Source organism: Lutra lutra, chromosome 4, assembly GCF_902655055.1.
Source record: "Lutra lutra chromosome 4, mLutLut1.2, whole genome shotgun sequence".
Classification (NCBI taxonomy): Eukaryota; Metazoa; Chordata; class Mammalia; order Carnivora; family Mustelidae; genus Lutra; species Lutra lutra.
Genome location: NC_062281.1, coordinates 142,304,081 through 142,325,972, shown reverse-complemented (window position 1 = coordinate 142,325,972; position 21,892 = coordinate 142,304,081). Strand labels below are relative to the sequence as shown.

Genomic DNA, 21,892 nt, shown 5'->3' with positions numbered 1-21,892 from the left:
ATCTCAAAACCCAAGATGGCTGCTAAACTCTTGAAGTCATACCCACATTCCAGTCATCAAGGTTATAAACAGGCTGCTCTTAATTGAATTCACTCTTTTGGGGAAACTTTCTCAGGATTTTTCTTACAAAATTTTCTCTTACATCTCATTGGCTTACAAGCCACGTGGCCACAATAGCACCAAAGCAATCCAAGAATTTGTCTTTAGTGTAGAGAGAAATATCTCCACTCACTTAAGGGTTCTGCTAACAAGGAAGGAAAGAACACTGGAGAGCCAATGGCAGGCAGTCCCCACCACTTGTTTACCATGGCTTTCTTCACAACAATGGTGTTTTAGAAACAGCCTAGATTTCCAGAAGATGTTTACCATGGCTTTCTTCACAACAATGGTGTTTTAGAAACAGCCTAGATTTCCAGAAGAACAAGAGGGCAAATAAAATGTAGTGTGTTCGTATATTAAATACTGTCTTGATGTTTAAAATATTGATGTAGGGGCGCCTGGGTGGCTCAGTGGGTTAAGCCTCTGCCTTCAGCTCAGGTCATGATCCCGGGGTCCTGGGATGGAGCCCCACATCGGGCTCTCTGCTCAGCAGGGAGGCTGCTTCCCCCTCTCTCTCTGCCTACCTCTCTGCCTGCTTGTGATCTCTCTCTCTCTCTCTCTCTGTCAAATAAATAAATAAAATCTTAAAAAAAAAAATAAAATAAAATATTGATGTAGATTACTATCAACACAGAAAGTTATCCATGATACATTTTCAAGTGAAGGGGGAAAAAAAGCCAAGCATCTATCATATGCTCCCATATGTACAGTCATGTCTAAAAAGATTTTTGTAATGTTAACGGTGGGTAGGTACTAACTGGGGTTAGTAATGTTTTGTGTAATTTTACTTTAGTCTTTATACTTTTCTATGTTTTGAACTTTTTATAATGAGGATGCAGCATTTACATGATTACTGTGGAAATGAAAAGGCACGGAACAGAATCCCCTTCATAAGTTTTGAAAAGTCAGTCTGCAACTCCTTCTGATTGCACACCTCTCTTCAGCCAGTAGGTTTATTTTTTTTTTAATATTTTATTTATTTATTTCACAGATAGAGATCACAGGTAGGCAGAGAGGCAGGCAGAGAGAGAGAGAGAGAGAGAGAGAGAGGAGGAAGCAGGCTCCCTGCTGAGCAGAGAGCCCGACGCGGGGCTCGATCCCAGGACCCTGGGATCATGACCTGAGCCGAAGGCAGAGGCTTTAACCCACTGAGCCACCCAGGCGCCCCTGGCCAGTAGGTTTTTTAAACTGCACTTATGACACTTTCCAGTTTCATACTGATAAACACTACTGCACTGATTATCAACTTTTCAGTAACATGAAACAAAGTAATAGTGAGGACTGTTTGTGAAAAAAAAATCCTTATTTGATTTTTGTCTGAGACTTCCAACTTACGCTACTTTGAGTTTTGTACCAACACTACTTCTCTTTCTATGAATTCTTAACAAGGTGTTCAGTAGAAGAGAAATTGGGTTTTTAGTAACACCTGCTGTATATTTGTGCAAGTAAGTTTCAAATTCAGTCATTAATGATTTAGGTGGTGGTTGTCCCTATTTTCTTTCTGTCTAAAATGATCATGTGTGAGACTTTGTTAAGGGAAGGTAAATAGGATGTTTGAAATCCGAGTCTGCCTTTCCGACACGTATGGCAGTAAACCCTTTGCCTCATTCCTTTTATCTCTGAAATGGGTAGAATAACTTGTTTACTAACTTAAGAGAGTCTTGTGAAGGTAAAATGAGATCCTTGCTGGAAAATGTTTTTGCAAAGTGAAAATTAGCACATAAAATATCAGGACAGGCTGGTTTATCTTCAGATCAGGGGGCTTTTGCAACGTGGGGTTTTCTGAGCAGAAGCGATCATCTTCTGTGGGTACTACCCACAACACCTGCAGCCCATGTGGCCAAACAGGTTGGTTGCTACTTCAAAGGGCAGCAGAAAACTGGGGAAAGCAGGTGTTACAAGAATGAGGACTAAATCACTAATCCAGAAATCTATCGTGAAAATGCAGCCATAATTATTTGCATCGATTTCTTGGGTTGGGTGGGTAAACCTTCATTTATTACACAAATTGTATTAAGGATTTTTTAAAACAGATTATCTGTGATTTTCTTAAAATATCATTTGCAAAAAGTTTATTCATTCCAAACAGCTGAAAACTAAGTATTTTAATCTCCTTGCAGAGAAAAAAAAAATCCCAAAAGATTAAGAACAAATATCTGTCATTTAATTAAGGCAAAAAACATAGCCTGCTTAGAAAAGTGGTCACTCTGAACACACACACATAACCACACACACATACACACATACACGCTATTGTAGTATCTCCTTTGAAATGACATCTGTCTTAACTTCCATTTTCACAGGTGGAGAGACTTGGGGGTAGAGCTGAGACTGCCATTAGTGATAGTTGAATTTCCTCTGACCTAAGGAGAATTAAGTGGTGCTAGAGGGACATTAGGGGCTCCTCTTTGCTTGGGTCTCCTGTTTAGCACCTGGATAAGCTTATATTGCCTTGGTAACCAAGCCAAAACCCTTTCTTAATGTTGAAATGGTGAAAATGCTAATGATTTGCAATAGTTTGGGTGAATTTTCATTTCTCTCACCGTGTAGGTGAGTTTCTTGTTTTTCTTTTTTCTACTAACGGGATTTTGTGTGGTATGTTTAAGAGTGAACTTGTGAACTTTTATGAAGTTTAATAGCATATATAGTTGTTTCCCAGAATTTTAAGCTTCCTCCTATATTCTCCAGTCCCTTTTGTTAGTTTTGTCCACTTTGAGGAGAGAGCCTTTGCATTGTGGTGGAGATGCCTTTGGCAATGGCTTTTAAAACAGACAGACCAACTCATGAACACTTTCTGAATAGTCAGATGCCTTGGACTTCACTGGGCTGCACTGGGCTTCAACCACTATATGGAGACCTGCTCCAAATAACTTCTCTAAATCTTGATTGCTCCCTCTCTAAAATGTTTTAGACTTTAGACATTGGGATATTTGATATGGAGACTTGCTTAAAATATTCTTAGAGAAACTTTACCTTTGTAACATTTTTGCTAAAAGCAACAATGTGTTTTGTTGTTGTTGTTATTATTATTATCATGACTATTGAAATTTGTCTTCTCCCTTGCTTTTAGCTCCAGGAGTACTGTGTGTTATACGGATGAACCTAGCCAGGGTGACGAGGCCTCTCGCCTTACAGTTCAGATGGAAAACACCTATCAGTTGGGTCTGTTATTTTATCATTCATTCCTATTTTAAACTTTTTTTTTTTTAAGATTTTGTTTATTTATTTATTTATTTTGGGTGGTAGGGGCAGAGGAAGAGGGAGCAAGAATCTCAAGTGTACTCTGTGCTGAACACACAGAGCTCATCATGGGGTTCCATCCCATGACCCCAAGAGCATGACCTGAGTGAAATTATCAGTTGGCCACTCAACCAACTGAGCCACCCAGGTGCCCCCTTCTAATCTCACTATTTACTTAAAATAGTATCTGATAACATGGTCTTATCTTCAATATTAGCACAATATAAGGGGTTTCAATTAAGTGACTTGATACTGTTTTAATTTCTTCCTCTGCAAGATTGGGACCAACACCCATTGCTTAGTTTTCTTTATCAGTGTTTCCTAAATCCCGAGCAAATCACTGGCAGCACTAATGTGTATTGCGTAGTACTGGACCAAGAATTTCATTTCTGGGTATTTCTGGATTATCCTTGTACAGTTATTTTATATATGCTCAAGTTAAAGGAAAGATATATGCATTGAAGTTTTATCCAGCAAACCCAACCAATGTTGTTGATAGGTGGGGGGTGGGGGGGAAGACTTCAAAGCCAAAGCAAATGATTTCTGGTCCCTTGTTGACAGAGGTGTTTATCCCTTTCCACTGAGGTTTTGGGTCTTTGAAAACAAAGATCTTTGCACCTGCCCCTATACTCCCAGATGGAGTCCACAGTGAATACATTTTCCCATTCAACTTGTTTTCTCTAAATGTGTACCTGCCTGCTATTATCTGCCCACTGTATATAATTACTGCTATGTAGAAATTCCACAGAGACTTGCCAATGACCAAGGGAAGGACTCTATGGGCCAGAGTGGTTCCATCTGTAGCCAGTTAACTTCAAGAAAATTATAGACCATCAGTGCATCCCATTAGGCCTTGTAGCTGTTCTCTACAGTAATCCCCAAGACTACATGGATTACAAGGCTCTGTAATTAGTCAGTCTCCTGGTATTCTCACCGTGCCTGGGGTAGACAACTAATATTCCTGCCATCCAGCATAATTTTCCAATCCTTCTGGTAACCTTACCCAGTTTCCTTTGGAGAACCCCACTGCTGCCATCAGTACCACTTTTGGTCCATAACATTCTGCTAAAGCCGACACTAGCTTCAAAGATACAACAGTGACTAATTCTGGGATAGCATATGACCCTTTGATAGATCAAGCCAATCAAAGCCTTTGAGATTCAACATAGACAATGTTGTTGGGGCTGTTGAAGAAGCCAATTAGGTTCTGAAACTTGAAAGAAGTATGGCTATGTGAGCTTTTGCCATCCTGCCCCAACACATGAAGCCTGAGACTGGGAGAAAACCAAATCCTAACATCATTATTTGAGTCCTAAATTCAGCTATCTGTTCTTAGACTTTTCATTAGGCAAGCTAGGTTTGGGTCAGGTATTCCCCCACTTGTAACTAAAAGATCTTAACCATTCGATGCTTATGACATTGGGCTCTGCACGCTGAAATGGTTTGAATTAGATTTTGACAAGATAAAATATTTGAACTATGAAGTCCTGCGTTTCTTCTTCATAAGGATATATTTTCATAACGTATTTCCTTTAATAAACAAACTAAATCATCTTATCAATTTTAGAAGTACTGAGTGTTGAACCAAGTTAGAAAAGTAATGTTAGAAATAGCTTAGTATAAAGTTATTTCCCATATTTTCTTACAAAAAGTCATGTGAATTATTCCTTTAGGATCAAAGTCTATCATGCTTAACAATTCATTTCTTAACCATTCAACTAGCTGTCTTGTTAATACTCAGACAAAAATGTATTTCCAATGCTACTTGTTTCTGAGTTTATTTTGCATCTGAGAGGTACTCTGTGGACCTTTGGTAAAGATTTTCTCTCATATCTACACAACACAATACTTCCCAAAAGAGTATTATGTGGGGGGAACCTGTCAATCATTAGCATTACTGTGTTTAATTTTTCACAGTCTATCCAATAATATTTGCATCATCTAAACACATTTTAAATGCTTAGTATTTTTGTCCTCCCTTTATCTGAGTAATTATAGCCAGAATGAGATGAAAGCATAAGTATAATTAACGAAAGAAAAAAGGGAATGGAAAAATCAAAGCATATTTCTTGTAATAAAACACCATTTAAATTTTTTCATTAATTAATTAGAAGTATCTGATTCTTTTAAAACACTGACTGTAAGCAGGAGATCAGCGGTGGCTATATTTTTGTTGTCACATCGAGACAGCCTGCCTGAAAATGTAAACATAACAAAAAGTAGAACCTGAAGATGGAGAGAGAGAGAAAGAGAGACATCATTTGAGCTCAGCTTCCTTGGGGTGATCAGGCCCTGTCATCAGATGCTCTCATGGACAGAAACTGTCAGGCTTTCTCCCCTGACTTCCCTCTACCCGCTAGGGTCCTTCCTGACTGTGGAGGTCTCACTGCCTCCCTACTTACACCCCCGCCTGATCTTGCTGCCTTCTCTGCAACATCTCCTCACTCAACATGACGTAGCAAGGATAACAACCACACTAATAATAATACCTCAAGAGTAGGGGGGGTTAGTGCATGGCAGGCACTATTCTAAAAGTTTTAAATATTTAAACTCATTTAATCCTAATAAAAAACAGTGCATGAGAATTCTTATTATTACCCCAATTTGGGGAAGCTGACACACAGACATATTAAATAACCAAATTTTTATCTTTTCTGCCTTAAATATATTTTTGTAACAAGTGTTTCTTTCTTTCTTTTTTTTCTTTTCTTTTGTTTTCCTTTCCTTTATTTTTTTTCATTCCAACCTTTCTTCAGATCTTTGCTTTTCAATTTCTTTTTTTTTTTTAAGATTTTATTTATTTATTTGACCAAGAGAGATCACAAGTAGGCAGAGAGGCAGGCAGAGAGAGAGGAGGAAGCAGGCTCCCTGCAGAGCAAAGAGCCTGATGCGGGGCTCGATCCCAGGACCCTGGGATCATGACCTGAGCCGAAGGCAGAGGCTTTAACCCACTGAGCCACCCAGGCGCCCCTGCTTTTCAATTTCTAAAAATATTTTTCCTTTAAAAAAAAATCCATTCAAAAAAAAGAAAGAAAAGGAAAAGAAAAAACTTTTGCCATTCCCATTAGTTGAATCTGAAGGTAGATTAGGGAGATCATTTGGGAAGGCAAAAGCTGAACATCCACGCTTTCTTTGTCTTTGCAGCTCAGCGTCCCAGCCTGAGCAAGGCAAGGGATAATTCTGGCTGCATAGGGGAGAGGTCACAAAACAATGACAAAAGAAAATGAGAAAAGAAAAGTCCATGATGATATTTCAAAATAGATCTAGTTAATGAGATTTAAAAAAAAAAAAAAAAAAAAAAGACCACAAAGCCCAGGGCAAAGAGGAAATTGGTACAGCTAGACAGTAGGAGCTACTGGAAACAGGGACTCGGGGACAACCAGGATTCTGTCGTTCCAGCACAAAGCTGGATAGGCCTCCTTTTCTCACCGTGGCCTGCCTTCCTCTCCATGGTGAGAGTCATGGCCTTCTACAGTTCCTCAGGATCACATGTGATAACTTTTGTCACCAGAAAGAGGATGGCTTTTTTCCCCCCTAGTTCTGAGAAAGGATTCTAATTGGCCTGGCTTGGGCCATCTACCATAACCTGGACTTAGGCTCAAGGAGGTGATAACAGATTCTAAAGAATTATCTGGTTAGAGTTGAAAAACTCTCATCTTCCTAGGAGGAAAGAGGCCGTCCCCAGATATCTGCATTGAGGGAATTTACTGTTGGCTGAAGGAAATGATGTATACAAGTTACTCTAATATGTGGCCAAATTAAGTTCCATGTGAGTGGTGTAGGTCAAGGTATATGCAATATGCGTGCTGGGTAGGAGGGAGTGAACAACAGAAAGGTATAGTTAGAATATACATAACCTATTTAATTTAGTCCAAGCCAGGAATATCATCTGTAAATTTCTTGCATAGGGGAAGGGAGGGAAAAATGAAACAAGATGAAACCAGAGAGGGAGAGAAACTATAAAAGACTCTTAATCTCAGGAAACAAACTGAGGGTTGCTGGAGGGGAGGAGGGTCAGAGGGATGGGGTGACTCCATGATGGACATTGGGGAGGGTACGTGTTATGGGGAGTGCTGTGAGTTGTGTAAGACTGATGATTCACAGACCAGTACCCCTGAAACAAATTATACATTAAATGTTAATTTAAAAAACCTCCTTGAATAGAATGGGAAACCACTCTCAAATTTAGCCTTGTTTCACTCAAGAATGCAAATGGAAATGTAAAAGATCCACAGAGGCTTGTAGGTGCCTAGGAACTTGCCCACACCGGCTGGTGCCCTATCTCTGACCCCATGAGATGGGAGCAGTCAGGACCAGCCTAGAGTTGTAAACCTACAAGTCTACCATGTTTGTAACTGTTTGTCCTATAGAACACAGATTCCTACTAACTAAATATTGGAGTTAATCCTCATACTCATTGTATCAGGTGACTCTCCCTTTAACCAATCCAGACGCATTCCCCCAGGATGATTTAACTGAACAATTCCCATATAATCATCAAAATACAAATACTATGTATTGAGCCCCAGGATGTTGACCTAACTCAATTACAGCCCCAGGCTGTAGCCTTCCAGGTAAGTCTGGCCAGTGGAAAACTTCAGTGGGAAGTCAGAGTGGGAAGGAGAGTGAGCTGGGGTCTTTATTTCCCCCAAGCCCTGACGGTGGGTTCATCTCACGCTCTTTGCATCCATCAGTGGAAGGGTATAGCTGCCCTCAAGGGAGCGCTCTCCATGTGCCTCTAATGGATCTAGTAAGAGTTCCCTTCTCAGACCCCTCAAGCCTGGGTTAGGATGGGGTGACACCCTCAGTGTCACTAGTCAAGGGACACTGCACTATCCTTTGGTCCAGTTTCCAGCTTGGAACTTCCTAAGGAGTCTCTTTAGTAAATCCTTCAGGAGTTGTCCTACTTTTAGTGTGCCATATGTGTCTTGAGACCCTGATACAGTCATTGAAAATAAACAATAAACAATACTAATGACTAGTAAAATAGAATTGAATATAATTCTGGATGTCATTCCTTTATCTGTATCAATTCAGCAACTAATGACGGAGCCACTATACGCCAGGCTCCGGGCACATGTGCATGTCATGCAATGACAGAGAGATGATGAGGTTAATACTCCCAGGAGGGACAGGGAAGATTCCTGGGATGCAGAATAAAGAAGATCCATCTGAAGCCTCTGCTGTGAACATGGACTAAATGTGGTTAAGAATATAAGCTCTAGTCAGATAAAATAGGAAGTACCTCCCAGCTCTGCCACTGTGTGATTCTGGGCAAGTTACTGAATGTATTTAAACCTCTGTTTTCCTGTGTGTGAAATGGAGATAACAATAAAATTCACCCCAATGATTTATTGCAAGATTATGTAAGGTAATAAATATATATTTATCACAGTACATGATATGTAAAAAATGCTCAATGAAAGTAGTTATTATCTGTACTGTGATTATTACCTATACAATGTTTACTTCTATTTAAATTCAGAAATCACACATTAAATCTTTCTTCTGCCTTTTGCATTGTATTAGACTCTGCAGAGGAAAAATCTGATCTAGCTTACCATTTCACTGGGGAGAAAGGCAGAAATGCTTTAGCTATTGTCAGGTGGATTTGGAGCAGTGGGGACCCAGAGAATTGGGGGTACTGAAAAGAAGGGATGATTTTTTTTTTTTTTTTTTTTACCTGAGGTGAAGAAGGCGGCTGCCTGGAGAAGGCATTTCAGCTGACCTTGAAATGTGAGTGGATATTTTTCAGATGAACAAGATAGGGAAGGCCATCCCCCTTAAAAAGAGGGGCAAGAACAAATGTTCGCAAGCGTCCCTTGAAAGACAGATGAAGTTCAAGAGACTGGAGCAGCAGCCACAGAGAGGGCTATGGTCGGGGGCAAAGAGGTTAGAGGCGCTGGACCTTAGACTTTGCTACAGGAAATGTCATAGCCAGATCTGGGTTTTAGAGCGACCCCTCCAGTTGTAGTGTGGTATGCATACATTGGAGACAAAAAGCTGGGGTTATAAGAGCTGGAGGTCAGTTAGAAAGATGTTGAGACTTTAAAGTAAGTCATTAATAGTGGGAACTGGGAAGGAGGATACTTTCAATATCAAATCTCAACGGTATTGACCACACTCTTTAGGTAGTCTAAGAAATGGCACAGTGTGTTTTCTTCTGGTCCTTTGCCAGAGAACCTGTCTGGAAGCCTAGTTAAGACCATTTTTTCCTTAAATAGAGGCCACCCAGAAGATGAAATGTCTCTCCATGATTCAGTACTCTTTTGATTAGACGACGGGTGGGCGGAGAACATTTGAAATCACTTAGAAATTTCATCTGTATTTTCAGGTCCCACCCAACATTTTCCTGTGGTCATTGTCAATCAAATCCTGAAAGATGTGTTAACTAACTATCTGCAAGAAGAACAATATGAACCAGAACTCTGTAGACAAATGGCTAAAACAATTTCTGAGGTATATATGTGATTTTCCCGGGGTTAATTAGAATATTGTTAAGAGGACAACTGCTTACTTTTTGATGAAGGCAATTAATTTGCAGTAGCAGTAAAAATGTTTATTTATATTTTATGAAAATATTTACGGGGTCATATTCTGTGTGTGTGTGTGTGTGTGTGTGTGTGTATAAAAAGCCTTTGCCTAATACAACTATTATGTGTATCATTTTGCATGTATTTTGTTTAAAAAATGTTTACAAATGCCCATTTATTAAAAAATTTATTGCCAGGGCACCTGGGTGGCTCAGTGGGTTAAAGCCTCTGCCTTCGGCTCAGGTCATGATCCCAGGGTCCTGGGATCGAGCCCCACATTGGGCTCTCTGCTCAGCAGGGAGCTTGCTTCTCCCTCTCTCTCGGCCTGCCTCTCCGCCTACTTGTGATGTCTGTCTGTCAAATAAATAAATAAAATCTTAGGAAGAAAAAAAAATTTATTGCCAAAGATATATTTTAGTGATCATTTTCTCTTGTTCAGGCTAGTTTCCTTGAGTGCCACCGAATACAGATATTGTGGTCTTTAAATACATTTCTATTTTTATCAACTAAAGTGCTGGCACTCCATTAGGTTTTCTTTACTTTCCTCTTTATAACAAGCTCTTTAATAAACATTCATGGTTAGTCCTATTACAGGAGACTCCAGACGTGTGCTCCCTTAATTAGACGTAAACAAGGTGGTATAACTCTCACGCCAACATTCTTTGAAGGGAAGCCGTCTTAACATAGATTTTCAAAGAATGTAATAAATCTTTTAAATCCTGTTCTCTGGATTACAGTTTCTTCATGTGTCTTAGAAAATGTAGATTTATTGCTGGTGCTCTAATTTTGTCTCTAAATGTCCTATCTCAGGAGAACGGTGCTTAAAGGAAATCATAGTGAAGTTTCTACAACGGTTACTAAAAATATCTACAACACATCATGTGATTTTCTTAAATCCACCATATTTATGACAAAGATAAAGACTCCTAAGTTTCAGAGTGACTAAGTAAGGACCTTTTTTTGCTGTTCTTCTTTCAATTCTAGGTTATTAAAACCCAGGTCAAGGACCTGATGATTCCACGGTACAAGCTAATTGTAATTGTTCACATCGGACAACGGAAGAGTGAGAGCATTCTTATTGGAAGCAGGTGCCTCTGGGATCCTAAAAGTGACACCTTTTCATCTTCTGTTTTCAGAAATTCTTCTCTCTTTGCTCTTGCAAGCGTCTATGCAGTTTACTTCGAGTGACTGAAAATAAATCAGTTCTTACTTTTTAAAATCAAAATAGACCATATCTATGTACACGAAAGCTTTACTGCCCAAAAGTTTGAGAAAGAAACAACACTAATATTTCAAACAATTGGAATTTTTGGACTTTTTTATGCTCCTCTAAGAACTGAGGGAGGGAAGGGAGGCACAGGAAAGACTCTTGTTTATCCAGAGGAGGAACTAAGTCTTGGTTCTGCTGGACTGTTCCTCATAAACATGGATTCTTACTTTTGGTACTAATTATTTTAATTGCTCTTTGTAGCGAGAATTAAAATTCCCTGTGTTGTTTTTGATGAAGAGAAGTTAAAAACAAACAAACATGGCTATATACCCTGACCAATAAAGGGCAGAAGAATATTCAACATAGTATACAAATGATACACGTGAATGTGTCTCAGTGCTGCATATAAAAGAATACTGGTTTTCATTTCGTGCTTAATAAATTGAGCAGCATTCATTAACTGCAATTATTGTTACATGTACCTGACAGTTGAAACTGCTGAGGTAGAATTAATGATTTCATAACAATTATCGTCGTCCCACGGGGCTGCTCTAGCTAAAACTAGAAGCTCTTGTGGGTTGCCTGCACTTTACAAAACTGTGGGAGAACTGAATGTCGGCTCTCCAGTAATGGAAACTATAAAGTGAACAAAGGCTTTTAGGGCACTGCAATAGACATTGCCGTATTAAATATACATGATGTTTAATAGGAAATGTATCTGTAACACTTAAAATCATCTATTGGAAAGAGACACCGCTTTTAAATAAACACTCTTTAAATAGGTTTTCCTTGGCTAACAAACTTTTTACATTAAATATATAGCTGGCAGCTTAACAAATAAAACATGTGTATTTACTATTTTGTTCCTATGAATTTAGTGCAAAAGTGACCCAGTGCAGCTTTGAATGGATGGCGCTAAAATTTACAGGGGGCTGAAATAGCTTATTATTCTGCCGGTTAATGTAGCTTGTCCCATGGATCATTTATTTTTACAGAGCTTTCAACCCTTTGTGTGCATATGAAATGATGCTGAGACATTGTTCCCGGATGGTGAGTGAACTGCCCAGAGGACATTTGTTAAAGGTCAAAGACCAATTGTACACATGTGGAGAAAATTAGAAACGCTGTAGTCTTAAGAGAAAAAACTGATGTGTCATTCATATCGAAAAGAATTTAACAAATAGGAAAATGGTCAATGTTTTATAGCTTTAAAATGTATTGATGTCTTATTTTCCCCCAAAAGAATCTGTACTTTAAAAAAAAAAATGTATACTTTAAAAATCCCTTTCCTTCTACTTGTTCTGACTTTTAAGGTAGCTTTTCAAAATGAATTAGTCAATTTTCATTATTTTTTTCTGTTACTGCCTTATTGGGAACATGTGTAATAATTCATCACAACCAATATTTGTCCATCTCCATAGGCCACTTTTGAATCTGGATTAGATCATAAAGAGAGTAAGTAAATGAGCTGCATATTTTCATTACACATTTGTGAGCATCTCCCGTCTTGGAGCAGTAGAAGGGGCAATCCTACTGCAATTTCACATGAGTAAATCAGAATGAAGAAAATTGCTTAGTAGATAGAATGTCCACTACAAAAACGGCTTTATTTTTTTAGAGTCCTAACGTCTCATCTGTGAGATAATTTACCATCTGTCCTAGGCTGTGTTAGGATCAAAACCTTAAAACATGAAAGTACTTAAAAAGCAAAAAAGAGTTAGTTAAACAGCATATTGCCATGTACTATAATTCAGTCAATGATGAAATCTAGAAATTATATAGCAGCATAAGAATATACAATAAAAACCCACTAATTGCGACTAACTTGGAAGAGTGCTGGTTATCACAAAAAGCCTGATGACAGGAAGCTTTGATGGTTGCATTAGCTAACACCATGGTGGTAATCATATGTAAAATACAAATGTATCATGTCAACACATTGTATACCTTAAACTTACACCATGTCAATTGTATCTCAGTTTTAAAAATAAAGCTTTTTTTTTTTTAAAGAAATGACACTGTAAATTTGAAGGAATTGTTTTACTTTGAGACACCCTGAACTTTCCTAGTATTTTGCCTTCCCAATTGGTGTTCATCCTAAAGTGACGTCCTCCTTCCCAGACCTGCCATGCCCACCCCCACCGCAGAACCCTCACTCATGCTTTTCCCTACTCAGAACACCCCCTTTCACTTAAAGCAACTTTCTTCACTTTTCAGAATCAAACTCTAGTCTTGTCTTTTCTCTAAATCCTTCTCCATCCATTCTTTCCCTCCTCTTCTCTCTCTGCTTTCATCTCTCATAGTTGGGTTCCTGATTGTTCTCTAGGTCATTTGTGAATAATAATTTTGTTTTCCTTACTAGACTGAAAGCCTCTTGAGTTCATGGACCACATATCCTGACAGCACCAAACAATAAAACTGAACACATTTTAACTTTCAAGTAAGATCACAGGCACTGATTGCCCTCTGCTACCTAGTTACCAACAAGAAAGATAATAGTAACACAGTGTTTAACTCTAGAGGAGCTGGGATGCTATAGGGATGATAAGTACACAAGTGACCACAGTATAGGCTAGAATATGTTTTCATAAGAAAAGTCCAGAATATCTTTATCTGCTCAAGGGAATTGGGCACAGCTTCTGAAGGAAGTAGCACTTCCTTGGGCTATGAAGTTGCTAAGTAGAATTTCAACAGACAGAGGTGTTCAGAGTACAGGAAGAAGTCTAGACTGGATAAAACACAGTGTTCATGAAGATAAGTGGTTAGAACGCAGACTGGAAGGGTCCATGGATGGTAACCTGAATGTCTGGGCAGGAAGGCTACACGTGAGTAGTCACTGAAGGCTTTTCATTCAGCTCCTCAGGTATGAGCAGTGACCCTTTAAAAAGATGAATCTGTCAGTAAAAGCAGGAAGACCACCCAGGAGACGGGAGAGATGATGAGAAGCTGAACTGAGTGAAATGGAAAGGAGAGGACAGTTGAATGGGACGGTTTAGGGACAGTCTTCATGATGAGGCAAATCAGAAGGAGGAGTCCCAGGTGACCAAGAGGCTCTGGATGTTTTCAGTCTCAGGTCTGAGTCCTGCTGTCCTAGTCACTAGTTAAGTAAGTGACCTTAAGTGAATGACATAACTCACTTAAGCCAAAGCTGCCTCATTTTAAAGCAAAGCAGTGATAAAGCTGGTATCCACCTCACAGAGTTTTTTAGACCGAGGCAGAAGGTGATGAAGAGGGCAGCTATCAGAGCCAGCCCCATGAAGCCCAACAGTGGCTCTAAGCAAGGGGCTTGGAGGGGCCGCCTTGCTTGCTAAAAACAAGCAATAGTACATGTTTACTAAGCGCTTATCAGATGGGAAGCCCTCAATCAATAGTAGCTCCCATGATTGTAGTTGAAAGTTTTGAGTCTGGGCAACTACATCAATGGTCCTGGTAGCAAAAATAAAGGAGCCAGCAAGGAAGAATTTGAGGACTAAAACACCAAACTTAATTTTTCACTTGTTGAATTTAAGTTAATAACGGGCTGTTCAGATGGAAATAGCCTGAGGCAGCTGAAAAAGTGGGACTGGAGCTGAACTACATCAAGATGAGAGATTTGGACTTGGCAGTCATCCAAATTGAAACCTAACATCTTCCTCCTGCTTATAAAATATTCATTACGGTGGCAGCATCAAGTATAGTGAGTACTAATAGCAAATTACTGAAAATTCAGTTAACTCTGGGAATATCAGCACAAAAACCTCCCCCAGAATCAATACGAAAATTTCCCCCCAAACCAAAATTAAATGAAGCTTCTATTTCTTTATATCTTGGTTATAAAAAAATTTCTGTATGATCCATTTCTGTTGCCAGATATCATAAGAAATAAATACATCAGCATCTCAAAAACACATTGGTATCTTGAATGGAAATATCAGTGCTGTTGTCTGTTGTCATGGTAAACAGAATGACTTTAAAGAAAATGTAATAGGAGGACCCTACAACAGAGTTCAATAGATTATGTGTTGGGAAATTAAGCGCTATTTCAGCTCACTGATTTAAAAAAAAAAAAAAATGTTGGGAATTATCCAGTATAGAGGATGATTTAAAAAACAACAGTTAAGAAATTAGAGCTTTTAAATGTAGCATTTTAGAGAACGAACCCTTACTTTGTTGAGCATTTTAGAGAATGAACCCTTACTTTTGTTGAACGACCTGTCTTTCTAGATATTATTCAACCATTGCATTAAGAAAAACTCAATATTAAATAGTTATTGGTCATTTACTATGCTTTTTTTTCCTCAAAATTCTTAAGGAAGTGACCACTCCCCACACCTCTGCTGCTTTCACTTTTCCCTGCTGCTATCTGTTCACATGCCCACTGCCATGATGCTCTTGCAAACAGCAGGAAGTAGTGCTCTAGGCCAAATCTGCCAAGGGTTTCTTTGGCCCCATTCTACCTCAGCTCTCTTTTGAATTCATTTCTTTTGAGCAGCAATGTGATGTAGTTGTTTTTTGTTTGAAGTTATTTTTTTGTTGTCATTGTTTTGTTTTATTTTGTTTTGTTTTTTAAGCACAGATTTGAAGACATATACTCATTTTAGCTTCCAACATTTCCTAGCCGTGCAACTTTGGGCAAAGTGGCTAATGTCCTGAGCTTCAGTTTTCTCAAAGGTAAAAATGATTATAATAATGATCACTGCTTGTTATTAATCAGTGATCAATGACCACTGCTCATGTTCTTGCCCTGGAGACAGAGAGAGAGTATACATGTAAAATGTCTGACCCATCATTGACCTTTACTCTGGACATCCAGTTTCTTTCTGCAGATCCTGTTTTCGTAAAGAATTTCTGCTCACCACCATAAGTAATACCCTAGATTACTTGGTTCCTTTCAGTTCAAAGTTTTAATCATCTGCTACTGCCATCTTTGAATGTCAAAAATCTTTTCCTCAAGTCCACATTTATTATAAAATCTTATTCATCCCCAAATTTAGCTTCTTTTTGCTAATCTCTCCCTGTTTTCATACTTTCAATCAGATGTCTTGCCTTCACTTCAGTACTTTCCTAGTTTCCTAGTTTCTCTTAATGTTTTTACTTATTGCTACTTATTTTTTCCTGTCTTGTGTCCATTTGAACTTACATGTTTTCTTCCCTTCTTCACATGCGTGAACATAGAACACTACCATAAGGTTTTGCTGAGGCTTAAATATATTAAGTATCTGATTAAAGATTCCTGTAATTTCTCCTCAGTTTCTTTCATCACGAGTTTAACTACAGTACACAACACGCCCCCTCCACCCTTGTGCAGGACATAACTTGAAACTTGTGGTTCTCCACCCACCCACGAGGCTATTTCCCTACTTAGCAAGGCAGGAAACCAGTATAACCAGTATGGGAAGCATTAAGTTTCACTTTCCATTTGTAATCGAAAAAGGAAAACTGTTGCTTCTCACAGACAGCAATGAGGATGGATCATCTAACTGTCGAAAGGACAAAATACCCAGCCTGATTTGTGCAGGGGGTGCTGGGAAATCACTTTCAAAATTCATATGAAAAATATTAAAACTTCGAGAGCCACTATTTCATTTGAAACTAAGGAAAAATAAACCATATGTTGTTAGTTAATCATAAAAATGCATTATCTTTATATTTTTTCTTTAAGAAAATTTATTCTATATCAAGAACTTTACTTTGGTAGGAGAGCTAAAAAATTAAAACCACAGATAAGTTGATTATTTGCATCCCAGTTCATAAGCACAAGTAAAAGCCTTCTAAGGACCCACTTTTGAGAGCTGGGTTGACGTGAGGAAAATTAGACAATTAGGAACTATCCTTAAGCATAGGCCAGCAATCAGTAAGGGGCAAGATATTCAATGTTTTCAGCTTTGAAGACCATATGATCTCCAACATAACTATTTAACTCTGCCATTGAGATAAAAGCAGCTATGGACAGTAAGTTACCAAGTGTTACTGTGATTCAATAAAAGTTTCTTAATGTAATGAAAGTTTAATTTTACATTTTCCTCAAGTATTATGAAGTTATTTTTCTTTTGACTTGTTTCCAACTATTTAAAAAGTAAAAACCCTTTTAGCAGGTGAGCCATACAAAATCAGATAGTTGGGCATATTTGGCCCATGGGCCATAGTTTGACCACCTGGCTTCTAAAGGGTTCACCTCAGTGGAGAAGAGAACTGGAATCATAATAAAGAAGTTGAGATTTTAATATATCTAGCAGAAAGTGGAAAATAAGCAGCAACAACATAGAAAATGACAATAGCATTTCTAAATTAGTAAGTGAGAAAGGGGGATTAGCCATGCAAACAAAAAAATCAAAATGAATACTAGATTATATAGAATACAATCAAGTATATCATGTCACTCATTAAACATGAATTTGTTTCATTTTCCTATCAAGTTGAATTAACAAAAGCCACAAATAAATAAAAAACACATTCAGTTCCTCTGATAAACAAAATACCAAATTAAAGAATAAATAGAACATAGATTTATTCCAAGAACGTAGAAAAATTTCAACATAAGGAAGGCTATCAACGTCATTCTTCATCATAACAAGAGAGAAAAATATCATATGATCAAGTTAAATAGGTATTTGATAAAATTGGGAAGCTATTTATAAGAAAATAAGTTCTTAAGCAATTTGTAATAGAATAACACTCTTGAGATGACCAATATTATATATACATATATAATGTAAAGACTTCTTTATTATTTTATTATTTATTTTTAAAAATATTTTAACCAGCAAACATCATACTGAGCACTGAAATGTTAAAAGTTGTTTCCATTAAAATTAGGAGCATGAAAGAAATGCCTACATTATAACCATTATTAAGAATTCTTCTTGTAGTTACCTTCCCAGTGAGGCCTTCTTTAGCTACCCTGTCTAAAATCCACTCCCCCACTAAGCTTTCCTATCCCCCTTCCATACTTCCTTTTCTCCTCAGTCATTATTTAAAATTTCTCACATTTATGTTTGCCTTCCATTAGAATATACACTGTATTCATCTGTTTCATTCACATTGGTATCCTTAGCATCCACAACAATGTCTCATATTAATCTCAATACTAAATGTTGTATTATGAGTTGTGTAATAAGAATGTGAAGCAATCAGCTTAAATACTTGAAGAGATAAAATTACCTTTTAATTCATAGATAACAATATTGTATACCTAGAAAGCTCAAGAGAGACTAGTAAAGCAGACACTAAACTTAATTCAATAACTGAACAAGGTTGCTGGAGAGAAGATGAATATACAAAATACAAGATTTTTCTTTGTACCATAACAATCTTTTAGAAATGAATATGGAAGAAATTTCTCATTCACAGTGGCAAATAAAAGTGGTAAATAGAAACGTAACATAAAAAGGTACAAGACCTCCTATCAAAATACCACCAGCATTTTCACAGAGCTAGAATAAACAATTCTAAAATTTGTATGGAAGCAGAAAAGACTGAATAACCAAAGTAATGTTGAAAAACAAAACCAAAGCTCAGAGGCATCACAATTCCAGACTTAAGCTGTATTACAAAGCTGTAATCATTAACACAGTATGGTACTGGCACAAAAACAGACACATAGATAGAGAGACACACACAGAATAAGAGCCCAGAAAAAGATCCTCAACTCTATGGTTAACTAATCTTTGACAAAGCAGGAGAAACTATACAATGGAAAAAAAGATTGTCTCTTTAACAAATGGTGTTGGGAAAACTAGACAACCACATGCTGTCCAGAAGAATGAAACTGGACCACTTTCTTACACTATACACAAAAATAATTTCAAAATGGATGAAAGCTTAAGTTTGTGACAGGAATCTATCAAAATCCTAGAGAAGAACACAGGCAGCAACCTCTTAGACCTTGGCCACAGCAACCTCTTGCTAGACACATCTCCAGAGGCAAAAGAAACAAAATAAAAAATGAACTACTGGGACTTCATCAAGATAAAACCTTTTGCATGGCAAAAGAAACAATCAACAAAATTAAAAGGCAAACTACAGAATGGGAAACAATATTCACAAATGACATATCAGATAAAGGGCTAGTATCCAAAATCTATAAAGAACTGTGATCAAACTCCACACCCAAAAAACCAAAAATCCAGTCAAAAAATGGGCAGAAGACATGAACAGACATTTCTCCAAACAAGATATACCAATGGGTTATAAACACATGAAAAAAATGTTCCACATCACTTGGTATCAGAGAAATACAAATCAAAACACAATGAAACACCACCTCATACCTGTCAGAATGGCTGAAATTAACAACTCATGAAACAACAGATGTTGGGGAGGATGCAGAGAAAGGGGAACCCTCCTACACTGTTGGTGGGAATACAAGCTGGGGCAGCCACTCTGGAAAACAGCATGGAAGTTCCTCAAAAAGTTAAAAATAGAACTACCCTATGACCCAGGAGCTGCACTACTAGGTATTTATCTAAATGATACAAAAATAGTAATTCAAAGGGGGCACATGCACACCAATGTTTATGTGGCAATGTCCAAATAGCCAAAATATGAAAAGAATCCAGGTATCCATTGATGGATGAATGGATAAAGAATATGTGGTACGTGTGTACACACACACACATACACACACACAATGGAATATTACTCAGCCATCAAAAAGAATGAAATCTTACCATTCACAATGACATGGATGAAACTAGAGGATATAATATGTTCTAAGCAAAATAAATCAGTCAGAGAAAGACAAATACCATATGATTTCCCTCATATGGGGAATTTAAGAAACAAAACAAATGAACATGGGGGAAGGGAAGGAAAAATAAATTGAAAACAGAGAGGGAGACAAACTATGGGGGACAAACTGAGGGTTGCTGGAGGGAAGATGAGCGAGGGACCCTTGATGTTATGAGCTCTGGGTGTTATATGTAACTGACTAATCACTAATTTCTACTCCTAATAGTAATAATACACTATATGTTAACTAAGTTGAGTTTAAATTTAAAAATATATTTTAAGTACAAGACCTACATAATTAATATTACGAAAAGATATTAAAAGGAATAAAATACCTATGTTATTATAATAACATATTTTGGATAGGAATTCTTAATATCTTAGAATATTTTTCCTGAATTAGTGCAAATGTAATGCAATTCAAATTGTAATTCCAATGAAATTTAGGGGGAAAAATAACACAATTATAAAATCCACATGGGGGGCTCCTGGGTGGCTCAGTGGGTTAAGCCTCTGCCTTCGGCTCGGGTTATGATCTCAGGGTCCTGGGATCGAGTCCCACGTCAGGCTCTCTGCTCAGCAGAGATCCTGCTTCCCCCCCTCTCTCTGCCTGCCTCTCTGCCTACTTGTGATTTCTCTCTCTGTGTGTCAAATAAATAAACAAAATCTTTAAAAAAAAAAAAAATCCACATGGAAGAATCTGTCTCATGATAGCCACAAAAATTCCCCCCAAAACCTAATCTATAATGATGGACAATTTTTTAAAAAGATATTAAAACTGGGCACCTGGGTGGCTCAGTGGTTTAAGCCTCTGCCTTTGGCTCAGGTCATGATCCCAGGGTCCCGGGATCCAGCCCCGCACTGGGCTCCCTGCTGAGCAGGGAGCCTGCTTCCCGCCACCCCTCTCTGCCTGCCTCTCTGCCTACTTGTGATCTCTGTCTTTCAAGTAAATGAATAAAATCTTTAAAAAAAGATATTAAAACTTACCATGTGATTACTGCAATTGAAATAACATGTGGCTAATTTAGGATAAACAGAGCAGTGAACAGAATAAAAGCCATATAATAGTTCCAAATATAATGAAAACAACATATGACTAAAGTGACATGAAATTTCCATGAGCAAATGATGGTTCATTTAATAAATAATGCAGGAAAAATTTTCTGTCAATTTGGAAGAAGACGAAAATCAAGCACCTCACATTATACAAAAATAAATGTAATATGGATTAAATTTAAATGCAAAGGATAGAAAACAATACTATCAGAATAAAATTTAATAGATTTCTTGTGCAATCTTTCACTAAGGGAGATCTTCCTAAGCAAAGCAGAAAATACAGAAACTATAAAGGAAAAGACAGACACTGGCAAAAGACATCCTAACTGAAGTCAAGACATACCAAAGACTAGGGGAAAATATTTTACTCAAATGACAGTCAAAAAGTATCCTTAATACAAAAAAAGCTTTGAAAATTGATAAGAAAGATATTATAACTATATAAAAACTGGGCAAACTACATAAACAGAATAATGTACAGAAGAGAAAATACAAATGTCCAATAAATATGAAAGGTGATCATAGTCATGATAAGTTCAATAAAACCAAAAATGATATTCAATATTTCACTTTTAAGAATTGTAAATTTTTGCAAGCATAATAATAGTATGGACAGGAAAGGATATAGAGAAATGGGTACTCTCACAAATTTCTAGTGAGAATATGAATTAATACAAAGTTTTTAGATGGTAATCTCTCAATATATGTATTTTTTTAATTTAAAATACATATATCAAGATGTTACCAAAATATCTCCAAGACATACTACATACAACCATAACAAGATGTAAGGTAATATGTGTAATCCCTCTTTATGTAAAACAGTATGATGCACAGTAGATATTGTATTAGGTATTATATCAGTAGGTATTATATTCGGCCAACTACTACAAAAAATAAAATCAAAAATAAAACAACTCAAAGGTTATTGTTTGCTAAATTGTGGGAAAGTATGAATGATTTTAACAGCTAGCCTTGGAATTTGTTTGTTTGTTTTTAAGATTTTATTTATTTATTTATTTGACAGAGATCACAAGTAGACAGA

The 21,892-nt window shown here is 37.4% G+C and overlaps 1 protein-coding gene across 2 annotated transcripts in view; it reads left to right on the top strand.

The window, feature by feature from the left end:
• The window catches only part of DYNLT5 (dynein light chain Tctex-type family member 5), a 29,222-nt gene extending 16,124 nt beyond the window's left edge, over positions 1–13,098 (top strand). The window contains exons 3-6 of one of the 2 annotated variants that reach the window (XM_047726564.1): positions 3,170–3,261; positions 9,674–9,798; positions 10,857–10,960; positions 12,078–13,098. In XM_047726564.1, coding sequence (XP_047582520.1) covers positions 3,170–3,261; positions 9,674–9,798; positions 10,857–10,960; positions 12,078–12,201 — 445 coding nt within the window. In that variant the 3' untranslated portion in view covers positions 12,202–13,098. Of the gene's footprint in view, positions 1–3,169; positions 3,262–9,673; positions 9,799–10,856 lie in introns of both variants that reach the window. The other variant, XM_047726566.1, reaches the window with a different exon arrangement.
• Positions 13,099–21,892: the final 8,794 nt, after the last annotated feature.